This window comes from Rhea pennata, chromosome 1 (genome assembly GCF_028389875.1).
Source record: "Rhea pennata isolate bPtePen1 chromosome 1, bPtePen1.pri, whole genome shotgun sequence".
NCBI lineage: Eukaryota > Metazoa > Chordata > Aves > Rheiformes > Rheidae > Rhea > Rhea pennata.
Window position 1 is genome coordinate 88,833,910 of NC_084663.1, and position 14,208 is coordinate 88,848,117.

General features: G+C 38.6%; 1 protein-coding gene across 3 annotated transcripts in view; it reads left to right on the forward strand.

The window, feature by feature from the left end:
- Window positions 1-14,208, forward strand: part of GSK3B (glycogen synthase kinase 3 beta) — a 156,925-nt gene that overhangs the window by 89,497 nt on the left and 53,220 nt on the right. For all 3 annotated transcript variants that reach the window (XM_062595146.1, XM_062595129.1, XM_062595138.1), the window contains exons 4-6: window positions 6,928-7,038; window positions 10,530-10,660; window positions 12,608-12,714. In XM_062595146.1, coding sequence (XP_062451130.1) covers window positions 6,928-7,038; window positions 10,530-10,660; window positions 12,608-12,714 — 349 coding nt within the window. The remainder of the gene's footprint in view (window positions 1-6,927; window positions 7,039-10,529; window positions 10,661-12,607; window positions 12,715-14,208) is intronic.

Sequence of the window (14,208 nt, forward strand, 5' to 3'; positions counted from 1 at the left end):
AGATTCAGGATGGAAATGTATTCTCATATACTTAGGCTAGAGTTTAAAATAAATACACAGGTGATAGCGCACAGCGGTTTATAGATGCAGCTCTGTATAGCTTACATGTGCTTTGGCAGTGATGTATTAAACTACAGCAAAGAAAGATGGAAGAAGGGAATGACTAGCTTGTTTGCAACTTTGGGCCTTGCCGAATAGTTGCTGTTTCTCCAGGTTTATATCCCTGTTAGGAAGACACACGTCCTCCGTCCATAAAGGGGCATGAACGTTACCATCCTTTTGCAAGAGTGGCCAGATGAGTCCTCACATAAGGATAATCAATTCTGTTCCTTGATTTCTTTAGTGAACTTTCTTTTTTTGAATAAAAAAAGAAAGATGCTCATACAAAGTGCACAGCTGACAGAGCCTTGAGCTCAATTCTGAAAGGACAGAGCCCATGTGAATGTTTTGCAGCAGCCTAGAAATATGCTGAAGGAAGGGCCACCACTACAGATGAATTTGGTCACTATGGTCCATTTCATCCTTGGCAGATCTGCTGGGCTGTCAACAAAGGAGCAATTAATGCCAGTTATGATGAGTTTTTTGATGTTGATACCTCTTAAGACCTTGCCTGAGGCCTGCCAAGCTCATGTTAAAAATGATACCAGCCATCAGGTAGTGATTATCAGTGACTGCTGTTACAGCTAGAAACGTGCTGGGAATTTCCTCAGTTGTAGGTATGAGCAGTTTCTCTGATTTCAAGTAGGTTGCGTTAACAGAAATGGCAATTTTGTCTGCCTGCAGTCGGACTTTGCAGGAATGTAGTGGGCAGCAATGGTTAGACGTGGGATAGATCCTCAGTGTGGTAGATGCCTGCAATAGAAATGGGAAGCTTTGTGATTTCTGTCCAGGTCCATGAGCAGTCCAGTATGTCAGATTAGTTGATTTTTATCTTCTCAAGTCATTCTTCCACCAGCTCTTATCACTTGTTTCCTCCATGTTGAATAGTCCTTAGAAAAGTAGCTTGTATTGTTTGTCCTGAAGCAGGCAGAATTTGGACGATTAGTGTATATAACCTTGCCTCATTTACTCTGATGGATATATCCTGATGCAGAGATTTTCACAGTGTGGAAGAAGCACACAGGCAAGAAAATAATGGATTTCCAAAAACTTCTTATTGTTTTAACAATAGGGCATGTAGGACAGCTCAGTGATCTCAGTATCCTCTATTAGTTTTCATTTTCCTACAGATTTATTGCCACCTTATGATGGTTTCTTCACTTGAGAGCTGTGGTTCAGCAATCCGCAGATCACCTGTCTCAAAGAGCACAAATCAATCCCACCTTCTAGATGTTGGGCTGATTCTGACTTTCTATAACAAAATCTGTCATCTTGGAAATACAACTAAAAGCTGAAGGACTTTAAGGACATAAAATAGACAAGATAGGCAAGGCTTCCCAGCTTCTCTTGGTGAATGACCATTTTCTTCACTGTAGTCTTGTGCAGAGTGGAGGAGAGGAGATACATATTAAAGAATTTTTTTTTAAGATTAAGAAAAATTGTTCCATTAGAATCCATGGCTTAATGCATCACCTACTAATGCAGACTCTTTCACAGACATGGACAGAGCTATGCAATGCAAATAACCGTTTTAGACTAAAACACAGGAAGGATCTTCAATCCGAGTTACGTTAGATTTGACTCCCATCCTTAAGGTGCCCTTCGCAGCTGAACCAGTAGGCAGTTCATACATCAGACCGTATCATATTAAAGAGCAACAGGTACTACACAATTGTTTGGGAACATTTGACTGGTAAGGAGAGGAATAGAAGACTTGGGATAGCTGGAATTTCTGGAATTCAGACCTGGGGCAGTGAAGGAAAGAACTTGAACCCAATATTTAAAGTACTAAGTTGACTCTTTGACTTCTCTTACACTCATAAGCTCTATGCTAAATTGTGGCTGAACATCCCTTACCCCGCCTTTCTTTTGGTGGTAACCACACTTCTGTTTTGAAATAGCTATAGCTGTAAAATGCAAGTAAAAACATGCATGTGTGGCCACTGGATGTCACCATTCCTTCATACAAATAAGGTCAGCTATGGCCGCCTTTTTGCGTTTTTCGAATTTTTCTAGTATATCATGGCTACTAAGTAGTTTGAGTAGGAAGGCTGCAGATTCTTACTTTGTCAATTCCAACTTCCTTGTATCTTCAAAGTACTATGTCAGCCTTCAAGATAAGAAAAGGAAGGTGAGTCTCTTACTGCGCTTGATAAGAAGGTACAAAATACATGCTGGTAGTAGCTTGAAGTAGAGAAAACGAGCAACTTTTTTCTTGATTCTAGAACAAAAACTATGACTTTGAACCCTCCATGTTGTCTAAATGTAGATGGCTAAACAGTGTGTGAGAGACATCGTCCTGAATGCCAGCGCTATGGTATTTTAAGTATCACTGTTTGAAAGAAGACATAATCCGCGTGAAATGCTAAAATCGGTGTTCTGGCTTTGTCTGGCTTTCCAAGTCCAATTTAAATCCGTTAGCACTCTTTGAAACAAGCTTGACATATGTAGTAGTCTGTCAATAATGTGTCTGTGCGTACACATTGCTTTGAAAAATCCAAAGAATCCTTTAATACAGTAAAGAAAACACGATCGACTTGAATAAACTGACTGGTTTATTTACCTCATCTAGCCCTAGTACTGATACTGTTGGGTAATTTCTATAAAGGGAAGCGCATTCTTTAGGAATATTCCTTAATCATAGATTTATCTCTAAGTTAAGTGCTCTTAGCTTGAATAAGCTGATGATGCAAGTAACTTAAGGGTATAGTTCTACACTCACCAATTCTTTGATTGCAAAGTTGTTTTGAGAGACTCTTGTGTAGGTAATCTCCTCTTAGTTGTGCTCATACAGTTACTCACCTACAAACTGATTCAGTGGAATGACTTGGGTTTAAAGGTTAAAAACAAAAAACAAATAATCAAAAACCCCACTTTTACCACCACGTTGTTACTGACCTGCCAGGAAAGAGAAAACTGCAATAGGTGTGTTCATCACCATTTCCAGAATGCTGATCACTATGTTCACTCACTGGTCTTAGAATCAGTGTAGAATTGACAGTTCATGAGGACTTTTAACATCTTATTAGCTACTGTATATTCTTCAGATACTCTTTCCCTTTGCATTGAATCTGTTTAACATTCATGAACTCACTGTCTTCTGTTGTTGTGTTTGCAACAAATAGGTAAGGGAAAGAGTTGCGCTGTAACTAATGTTGGTTGCACTTTTTTATATGCATATTACATATAGTGTGTGTCTATGGGATATAGGAAAGAAAATAAAAGCCTTTGCATAAAGCAAGATTATATAGAAACCACTGTGCATTAATTTTGTAGCCTGTTTAATCTCTGTTTTCTGATGCAAGGCAAAAAAAAAGGCAAAAAAAAAAAAAAAAAAAAAAAAAGATAGCAACAAACTGAGATGTGCCTGAATTAGTGGTTCCTGAGCCATTCCTAAGTGGTACCAACTGGTTCAATATGAAGGCCATGGCTTATTTGGATATTGAGAAGCAGTTTGTGTCAACTGAGGATTTATCCGCCAGATGACAAAAAGCAGCTTCTAACATTAGAGGCAATTGCAGGTAAATGAATTGCATTACTAAAATCAAAGCTCTAATGAAATACATTGATTTCACTTCTGACTTACTGCTCTCTGTCTTTTTATTCTTAAAGAGTGGATAGTCGTAGCCTGAGTGACAAGCATAGGAAAACGTGAATGCTCTTAAACATTTGACCTGAGGAAGAAGGCTAATAACTTATAGAATCCCAGTGGCTATAAGGAAGAATGCATTATTTAATGCCATCTTGTTTTAACTTTCTTCCATTTATATCATGTAGTTTCCTGTGGACCTTGCTGGATCTCCCTAAAACTGTTTCAGACTCAGTCCTGACTGATAGGTTACCTTTGTTGGTTCCCAGCCCAGAAATTTTGAAATAGTAGTATGGAATTAAGTCACATGTGGAATACGTGGTGAGGATTGAAAAAGGCTTCCTGTAATGGAAAGATAAGCGTTGATCTTCTCACCTGATCCTCAAGCAGTTGTCCTCATTTGGCAAGCTCTTTGAGCCAGCCCTGCTCCCTGGTGTAATACATCTGGGTCACTGGAAAAGTATGTGTTTAGGAAGGCTGCACGAGGTGGATAAACCAGGTCATGTCATCCTTAGAGCTCATCAGACGGGACTGCTTTCTAGCTCGTGCTGAATCTCCATGAGGGGAATCCAGGTAACCTACACACGTTATTCTGAAACCAGATTGTGCTCACAGGGAAGGGTGAGGTCTCTTTAAACAATACTCTGAGTGTTTATCAGATTCAAATCAGGTGACAGCAAGAGCGGCCTAGGGAGAGGTGTTCATATGCCTTTGCCCATTCTGGGTGATAAATGGTGATACACACTTACCTAGGAGCAACACCACACGGTGGGGCAGTGCAGGTAAATCCTAAGGATTGGTGGGGGCAGAGCTCCACCTCTGGATTCAGATACCTTGGTTTTCTTGTGTCTCTGTCATTTTATGCCATTGAATCAGTCCTAGTTCCAGCAGAGCAGAAAATAAAAATTAAAGTGGAGGAGAGGAAAGTAAATCAAATGTGGTATGAACTAAGAGTTCTTGAATTTTTGAATATTGCTGTTGTGGAGTAGTATAGAAAGGGTTTAATGTATACATTAGTATACTGTAGTTATAGAGTGTATATATGTGTTTTACATGACTACTTTTACTTGTACTATGAGAGAATAATGAAAGCAATATAATTACATTTTCACTCATTTTTTGCTGTTTCTGTAATCTCTCTTGTAAATCACCTTTGTCACATGGAACATGAATCTTCTGAATAAAAGTAATCAATCTTAGTAACAGCGTACTTTGTACTGTGACTTGCTGCTGGTAGGACCTTTTCATTCTATAAGAGGCAAGCATTCAATACAGCAGCATATTCCTCATGCTATATCTATCCTGAATTGAATGGAATTTCTATTCACAGGAATGTATTTTCTGTCCTGGTATACAGGTTGCCTTATCAGGCATACATTAAATTTTTGGAACATAATTTTCCTGGTATTAATTATAAAAATATCTCATCTAAGCAGAAGTGATGGTGGATTTTTATTTTGGTGTGCAAGTCAGAGAGACAAGAACTTCTGTTGTTGCGAAAGGGAAGGTGGTAAAATACATGTAAATAACGATCCTCTATATATTTGCACATACATGACATTCTAGAGCCTTTTGATACACTTTCTGTGCTGCTGGTATTTGTCTTTCCTCACCCATTTCTGGAAACTGCTTCTGCATCCTTGTCCAAGGGTTTCTCGATTTTGTTACCACTGGCCCGGTTCTTGGGATATCAGTGGGGCCATCTGAGGCTGTTGATCCTTTTGTGTTGCAAAATTGCCATCAGAACAGACACCAGCTAACGGGCCATTGGCATTCGATGTAGACAGTGCGTTGTAAAGTGACTTGTCCTACTAGGAGGTATTGGTAAAAGCTATTAAAATGTCCAGAAAGTACAATAATGATGAATATAAATCTTGAACTTCTGAGTCAGCAACATAAAAAACAGAGGTTCTTCGCATGTTGCATATTCGAGGGATGTGTGTGTGTGTGTGTTAATCATTTCTTTATGCATCGGGGATAGCTGCTGTTTGCTCAGACGGTGCAGAGACAGTTTAAATAATGCAGAAAGCTGTGAGAGCAGCACACCAGACTCTCTGTTCTAGCTGACTAATTATGTCGCAGTTAGGATTATTATTAAATCATTGTGGCTGAGTGAGGTTTGTGCTCAAGTTGGAAGGGATTAAGCGATGTAGTCGGCAGACCTGCTAACTTCATTGAAGACTTGGGAGTTCTGTATGGCTTCCACCTATATAAAGTCTGTGTGTATCATCTTTCTGTGTAGAAAGATGGAGGTTTTAGTACAGCAAGCACAGAAGAGATTACTTCTGTTTAATTCTCCTAGCTTTTAAAAGTAAGTTTTCAGGTTAGTATGGTTAATATTTGGGGGGGGGGGGGTTAATTAAATGTATTTGCAATTCTGACATTTAGCGCTAAAGAATGCATTAAAGTATCAGAAGTCTTTTTCAAGACCTGTTTTACTACTAAAAATTATCAGTTCCAGAATTAGGCACTATGTGATTGTAGTACGATGTCTCTTAATTCCTCTTTGTTACAGAATATTTTAACAAAGGGAAAGGGGGAACAAAGTACCTTATTAGAAAGCTACTTATGCTGTTTCTGTCACACAGATTTCTAACCTGGTTCCAAATATTAAAAATCATACTTGAATCTTTGTTTTTCATCTTGTACTTTTTTGCTATGAATAAGCTTGTATGTTTTGAGTTCAGAGAACCTGGATGTCAAAATGCTTGTAAGCAGAATGGTTACAGATATTAACACTAGGTTTCTATCTATGAATGATTAATACATATTATTATTCTCTTAAGAGAGTTAGGAATTCATTAAGATCAAAGTAACCTTTCTAAAAGTTGCAGAGTGTAATAGGTAATAGGTTAATAAATAGCTTAATGATGAAGATATCACTGTGAAGTGCCTCCTAATGAGAATATTGAATAGACAGAGCAGCTATATCCTTGTCTGTATTTATAATGAGAAAATGTCTGAAGTTAGAGAGTATGTTAATTAACATGACCTTATGCACAAGTTTGACTTAGATGTTTGTCCAAAAGTGCTAAGCTTAAAGGGAGAAAAAAAAAAGTTTGGTAATAGTTCACAGTTCTGCTAAAGAAGTGTACTTTAAACAAATTAAAAAAAAAAAAAAAAAAACAGTGCCAAGTCCGCAGCTGTTTCAAGCTGTCAGGTTCTTCAAATGCTTTTGTTGTACTTCATGCTTCAAATCTTTCTGTTAATATTTTTTCTTCTCCTTTGTTCTCTTTCAGAAAGATGAGGTGTACCTCAACTTGGTGCTGGACTATGTTCCTGAAACAGTATACAGAGTTGCCAGACATTATAGTCGGGCCAAACAGACACTCCCTATGATTTATGTCAAGGTAAGTAACTGATAGATATGGTTGGATGAAGAAGGAAATTATAGGAATGGACTTTCTGGATACCTTTTTTCTGAGGCACATAATTAGTGTTCTGAAATTCTTTAAGCACTTCTGTGCCTTGAGGCAAGAAAAAAGGTTGTAATGGTTATTTGTTAGGCTGGAGGAAGAAAAGAGGTGAGAAACTTAAATTTCAGCACTCCTGATCTCTCACTTTACGAAAATCTCCAGAGGGCCGAGGGAAATGGGGTTGGTGGAGAGGAGGGGTTGTTTTTAAGCAGTTGAGGTAGAAACTACCAGTAGCCGCATTAGCAGCTTCAGCCTCTTGAGCTGATGAAGACACAGTAGTGCAGAGGTCAAGAATTAGAAGAGGATGTGAGAAAGAATACTGTTCTCTTATGCCAGGAAAGGAGGAAGATAACATATATGAGTAAGAGGAGTTCACGTGCTTCTGTGAGGGCATGAAAGCCGTATTATTTTCTTCTTCACTGCACTTGGAGCTCATTGGCTTTACCACTTTTTTCTTAAAGAGCTTACATGGGGTAAGAAGTTTCCACATGTAGTCTCAAGACCTCACTTTACAGTTGTTGTCAGCTTCTGTCTTCTTTTACAAAGTGGTTAAAACTTGCAAAATTTTGGTTCTCAAGCATTCATCTCAGCTGTATCTTCTGGTTCCATTTTGCATATTGTGGTGAAAACAGTCCTCAGTGAGTGATCTTGTTGTTAACGTGGCATTAACTTGATAGCAATAAAAAGCTGATCTGCAGACATTTTGTCTCCTTAGCCAAATAACATTAAAGGGAAATATGCAACAAATGTTTCTGATTTGTATTGATTTCCCCAGACTCATCTTTAAATATGCAATGCTTAATATTAGAGTAGGTTTAAGAGAAAGCTTTTATCCGATTTAAAGGAGATGAAAGTTAGAAAAAGCAATTGTTCCAATAACAAAGCATTGTGCCGTAACTATATCTGCATAAACTGTAAATTTCATGTCTCAACAATACTTAGAACTGTTGTTTGTTTTTAAGAAAGCATAGGGTCTTATCATCTAGCAATGAGAATTTCTACTGCAAAATTGCTCTATTTGGCCTGTCCATGGAACAGCACCTCTTCAGATTATGTGTTCCCTGCAATTTGCTTGTTAGCTTAGCATTTGATAAATTATTGGTAAATCTCTTCTTAGTACTGTTGGACTGATTGCTGTCCATTTTGGGACTTTGGAAAATTGTCCATCCTTTGTGAGAAAATCCTGCTTCAATTCTTTCATCTTGTTGGATTCTTGTAGCTTCCCATTCCAGGTAGCCTGAAAGGGTGTTTTATATTGTTTTTCTGACAAGGCAAGCCTGTTTCCTTATCTTATATTTTTAAAAGAGATCTCATAACCCCTTGATGTTATTAAAGCTTTTGCAGTTTTCCTGGCCTCATGTTTACACGAAGGTCAGATCATGCCTTTTGTTCACTTCTACTTGCTACCTAGACAGGCAGATGACTTCTCTTTCTGGATAACAAAAACTGTTGTGGAGTAGCAAGGAAGCTTTTCTAGTCATCTTTTTGTTAACATTAGTTTGTTACTTCTAGCATTCTATAAGAATTTTTTTGAAGAAATTTTTGGGTTGGGTTGCTGCATTGAGATGAAAGACAAATTTTATAAATTCTACACACTTAAGTTAGAGCAATCTTTTGCAGCACATAAATGTGTGTGCCTACACACATGCACACACTAGCCTTCTAATGTGTATAACAAACAATTTGAAAAACATGTATATATACTTGTTTGTTTGCTCTTTCATTCAGAGTGTTCATATTGAAAACTAAAAACTTCATGGCAGAGTTCAGGCAAGTTTCCTCCCCTGTATGTCTTCCCCACCCCCAAAATAAGACAGAGAAGGAGAGAGAGAGAGAGAGAGAGAGAGAGGAAAGACAAAGATAGTGGTGCAAGTAAGGCGAACATGACCTGATATCAGTATCTTGCAATTGCACCCAGTTTTACAAACCATTAAAGGTGAACTGTGGAGAATGCCCTTAGACAAGGGAAATGTGAAGGTGCAGCTCCGGTACGATGTCCTTCCTGGAGCTTGGTTTTGAATGGAACCGTGGGACACAGAATAAAACTAACCTGACCGTCTGGTGCCAGCCTTGAAATAGAGGTTTTCCCATGCCTTTGTGACTTTGAGTGCTATACAACCCTATTTATTCCCAATAGCTTTTTGTTCTCCATAGGCGAAAGCATGCAGCTCCGACATCTGAGCATACTTGCTTTGCCGTTTAATTTTGCTGTGTGAAATTCTTGGCTTTTTTACATCTCCCTTTCCTGTAATCCAGATTACTAAAGGATTGACTAGTGGAAAGGGGGACAACAGAGCAGACACTCCTTTAGTATATTTGTTTGCTGTGCCTTGTATAAACTTATTCCAAGCTGCTGTCATTATATGCTCTCCGTATGCCCAGAGTTAAGTGACTTGAGTCCGTCACTTTATTATAAACAACCGAGAGATCCACTCAAGTGACTGACTGAGAGACTGCTGTATTCTGTGGGCAATGTTTAATATGGTGTTAACAAAAATTTGAAATAAAACACTTGAGTTGATGAAGGTTTCCTGGAGTACTTCATTTTTATGCTGCAGCTGATTGCTAGAATTTATTTGGGAAGGAAGAAAGCATGTCTTGTCCTTCCATCATTTGTCTGAAAAGCTCTGTGTATCATAGCGCTGCTTGGATACTTTAAAGATGCTAAACTGGGAGAGCTTGGAAGGAGGTAAGACAGAAACTGCGCTCTGTGTGCGCAGAAAAGGAGCGAGGGCAGTGCTCCTTGCAACCTCTGACTTTCTGTTTGGGTTGATGCCTCATTTGGTCAAGTGAACAAAGAGAAAGATGTGCATGTGCCTCCCATTGCTCCAGATCTGTTCTCCTTTCATTGGGAGGGTGAAAGAGGTGTTTTGGTGGTGGCTGGGATCCATCTTCTGTTTACAGCCTCTTACGGTGATAGGATATTACTTGTTTCCCTGTGAACGAACTCTCTTTTACTGGTGGACCTTGCACATTGCATTCATCAAGTTGTAGCACTGTTTTTATTTTTTTGGTTTGGGCTTGTTTTTTTTAGTTTAATAGTGATTTGCAAAGCAAACTGAAACACCGTTCTGTAGCTTGTGTGCATTTTTACAGCTACTGTCATGTTGTTCTGTAGCTATTAAGTGTTGGACAGCTCTTGCAAAAAAAAATTTTTTTTTGAATGAAGCATTCTTTTTTGAAAGGATGAAAAACCTGATCTGACATGCATATATGGTTATGTGGCAAAGACCAGAAGGGGGGAGGGGAAAGGAAGCCGATTTCTAGGCCTTTCATGTCTTCACTGCAGTTTTAAATTTAGTAGTTGTCTTTTTCCTGTGAAATAAGTTTTGTTTTCTTCTCCTAATGCAACTTTGTACTAAATTATTTTTATCCTCATATTTTGCTGGGGAAGGCATACATTATGCAATATTTCTGTGTTTCAGTTGTACATGTATCAGCTGTTCCGGAGTTTAGCCTATATCCATTCCTTTGGAATCTGTCACCGAGATATAAAACCACAGAACCTCTTGCTGGACCCTGATACAGCTGTTCTAAAACTCTGTGACTTTGGAAGGTAAGCTTGTCTCCATGGGCTAGAGCCTGGTGAAATTACTTCCTTTAAAGTGAGCCATGGTAGAATTTTACAAAGAAACCCTCTGTATTCCTCAGAAGTTGATCATTTATAGTTTTGAAAGAACTACGGACTCTTCTTTTTTCCTTTTAAAATGAGTTCATATAAATAGAGAGCTGAGAAGTGATATTAAAAGGAAGGGAATTGGAAGTTTAAGCCTGCAATTTGTTCACATATTCAGAAAAAATAAATATGCCATTGCATAGGAGAAATACTATGCCACGGAAAAAATGCTATCAAGTATGGTGAAATACCTATGGGTTTCACCATACTGTTTGTTGCATAGAGTGAAATACATATGGGGAGGCAAGGACACACTGAAGGGATTAACCTCAAAAGGCTAATGCTATCCTTCAGTCTGTTTGTATGTATACCAATTCGTCTAATATTTCAAATACTTTAGAGGCGCAAGATCAGAAGCAGTGCTTCTAATTGAAGCTCTCAGATAGTGGACTTCTGCATGCCAGCTTCCAGCACCACATTTTTTCCAATATCTGCTCAAGTGAGACACGTATTAGAGTCTACCCCTCCATAGAAAAAAAAAAAAAATGATAGGTTCTGAAAATCCATGATGAACCCAGGAAATGTTTTTTTTCTTCAGGGTAAATTTCAGTCTTTAGATTGTACTATAACTTTGCAGACTAAAATAGGTAGGAGGGCGTCTGTGCACGAGGTCACCAGAGTGGCTGTTGCTAAATTAGCTCATCCGCAGCAAGCTGGAATGTGAGACGGGTTATTCCAGCAGTGCACAGTCACGCGTGGTGCCTCGGGAATCTCCTCCTCCACTGTACCTCACAAGTGTTGCAACAGAATAAGTATCACACTCAAACCTGAAATAACAGTGCATAAATAGGTGGTATTTTTTCCGTGTTAAAAATGTAAAAATGTTGACTGTAGTTACCACATAGAAAAGCTGTAGGGAAAACTGAGACATTTTAGAACAGGTTAAATAGGTGGTGGGAACCCTTCTTCACTTTAAGTGGAAAGCTGCATCTCAAAGGCTGGATGTTGGATATGATTTCCTTGCCACTTGGCTTTGCTTCTGCATTGTTAGATGTGTGTGTCATAACTCCAAAAAGGGCAGTTTGGTACTGCAACTTCTTTCCATCAAACACTTGGTAAATAGGAAAAAAAACAAACAAACAACAACAACAAAAAAACCCAGTGTGTTCATATATTCATAGCCACATTTTCCAATGGTAACATGCTCCTGTGTTCTTTTATTTTCTTAGATGAAGGATATTTCAAAAGGTTCATACGCTTGTGGTTGGGCCAATACTCTAAATTATACCCTTTGTGGCACATCATCTGCCCTGTAAATGAAGCCTTCATGTTAATCTTGGATTATTCATATGTGCCTGCACTAGCAAACTTTTTTTTTTTTTTTTTTGCTTTTTCTCCTCATACCACTCTTGCTTCATGCCATGTTCATGTAAATAGCGAAAAGCCAAAACATTCTGACTTGGGGGGCAGGGACAGGGATGAGTTAGTACTCTTAAGTTCTGGTGGCTGTCCAGGGCTTTTGAACCTTAAAAGGTAAGTGTATTTGACTGAACTGTATTCTGTCCTCTTCTTCTGTGTAAATAGATCTTTGTGCTTATCAAAACTTTATATAGGAAACTGCCAGCAAAAAACCTGATCCTGTTTATCCTCTAGATTGTAGTCAAAATTTCCTCTGCTGTGTCCAACAAGAGGAATCTACTAGATGGGCTGGACTGATTTCACTGCAAATCGTTGAGTCTGTGGCTTGCATCAGCTTAGAAGAGCACCATACTTTAAGCATTTAGGAACTGGGGATGGGTTAAAAGCCCAAAGGCTTAACGTGGGCTTGCACTGAAATACTGTAAAACTATCCCTTACTGAAAGGTAATTACTTTGTTTCCTCTTCAGTGCAAAACAGCTGGTTCGTGGAGAACCTAATGTCTCGTACATCTGCTCTCGGTACTACAGGGCACCAGAGTTGATCTTTGGAGCCACTGATTATACTTCCAGTATAGGTACGTATTCGTATTTTTTGTTTGAACTGTATATTGACTATATGTGTGTTTATGCTCTACTTAAATGTAAATGCTTCCAGAGATCTTGGATATGATCCCTAGGAGCAGAAGTTTACTGTGGATGGTCAGAAAACAGACGCATTTTGCGGGCGGCTGCTATGATTTCTGTACCTTTTGAAATTTTAAGGTCAGTTAGATTAGGAAAGGCATTTTTTTGTTTGGCAGAAAAGCTGGTTTCGGATGATTTTTCCAACTCTATAGGTAAATTTTCTATTTAGCATAAAAGCAGAAATGAGAACTCTGACAAGTATTTTGTTAACTTAAAATAACTCTAAAGTAGAACTGTGGAAATATCAACTCTGACACTGTTTGGTATGCTGTCATTTAGATTTGAATAATTTTGTCACTTGTTTACTCGGCTTTTAGCAAGTGTTTTTAGTGGGAGAGAAAATGTGGCCTGATGTTTGGCTTTAAAATCTCTTGAAAATTTTAATATAATCTGTACAGTAGTCCTTTATTTACTTACTCTGTTAACCTTTGTCATTAGTTTTCAACACGATGAAGACTTCTTTTTGATGAATGCAAATAGCTGCATTGTGGAGTAGTTAGGAAAGCTGGAGGTTTGGGCAGAGGGCAGGTAATAGCAGGGTTTTGATACTGTGCAGTTGTAGGAGTATTCTCCAAATAAAGAGCAGTGAATTGGATTGTTCTAACTTCTGCAGTTCCCAAGGGCCCTTTTTGAAGGGTAATGCTAAAGGGACTGAGATGCCCCACTGTAGCACTAAGCTTTTACATTGCTCGTGGACTAGAGTGGCTTAGGCGAGCTTTAAAACTTTCAAAAGGATTTAGAGGTCATGATCAAGTCTTGGAAGAATGTAAGTGTGTTTGTAGCCTGTTGAAGTATGCTTAAATACCTTTAAGCATATTAGTGTCCTGACTAGTGTTAAGCTTGTTGGTTGGCTAGCTTGCTTTGACTCTTCCAATTCTTTGAAAACAGATGTTTCTGAAGACTTAACTGTTCTTGTTGATTCTTTTCCCACAGTTATTTTCCAATAATTATTCTTTTCCAACAGTTATTCTATTACAATATTACAATTCTTTCCAGTAAATAATATATCAACACTCTCATATCTCCCCTGGTATGAAAAGAGGCATGACTGTAGGAAGTCTGGGGAAAGTAATGGTATAATAAAGATAGAAAGCAGGACTGACTTAATGTTTGGCCACTGCCAAAAATGTCAGCCCCAACCCTATTCGTTCTTGCCCCGAACACACGGTCCCATTCTCTCCCTTGCACTAGCTCTGACAGTTTACTGTCCAATATGCTGGTGCAGCCTCAGTGGCCAAGAGACTTGATTTTGATTGGGTTCATTTTCTGTGAATTTAGGGAGATGGATCAACAGTACTATGCAGTCTGACAAGCACCAGAGCCCAGGTAAAACGGAAGTGTCAGGAGCTCATGAATGGGAGGAATGAGGCTGATCCCAGCTGACT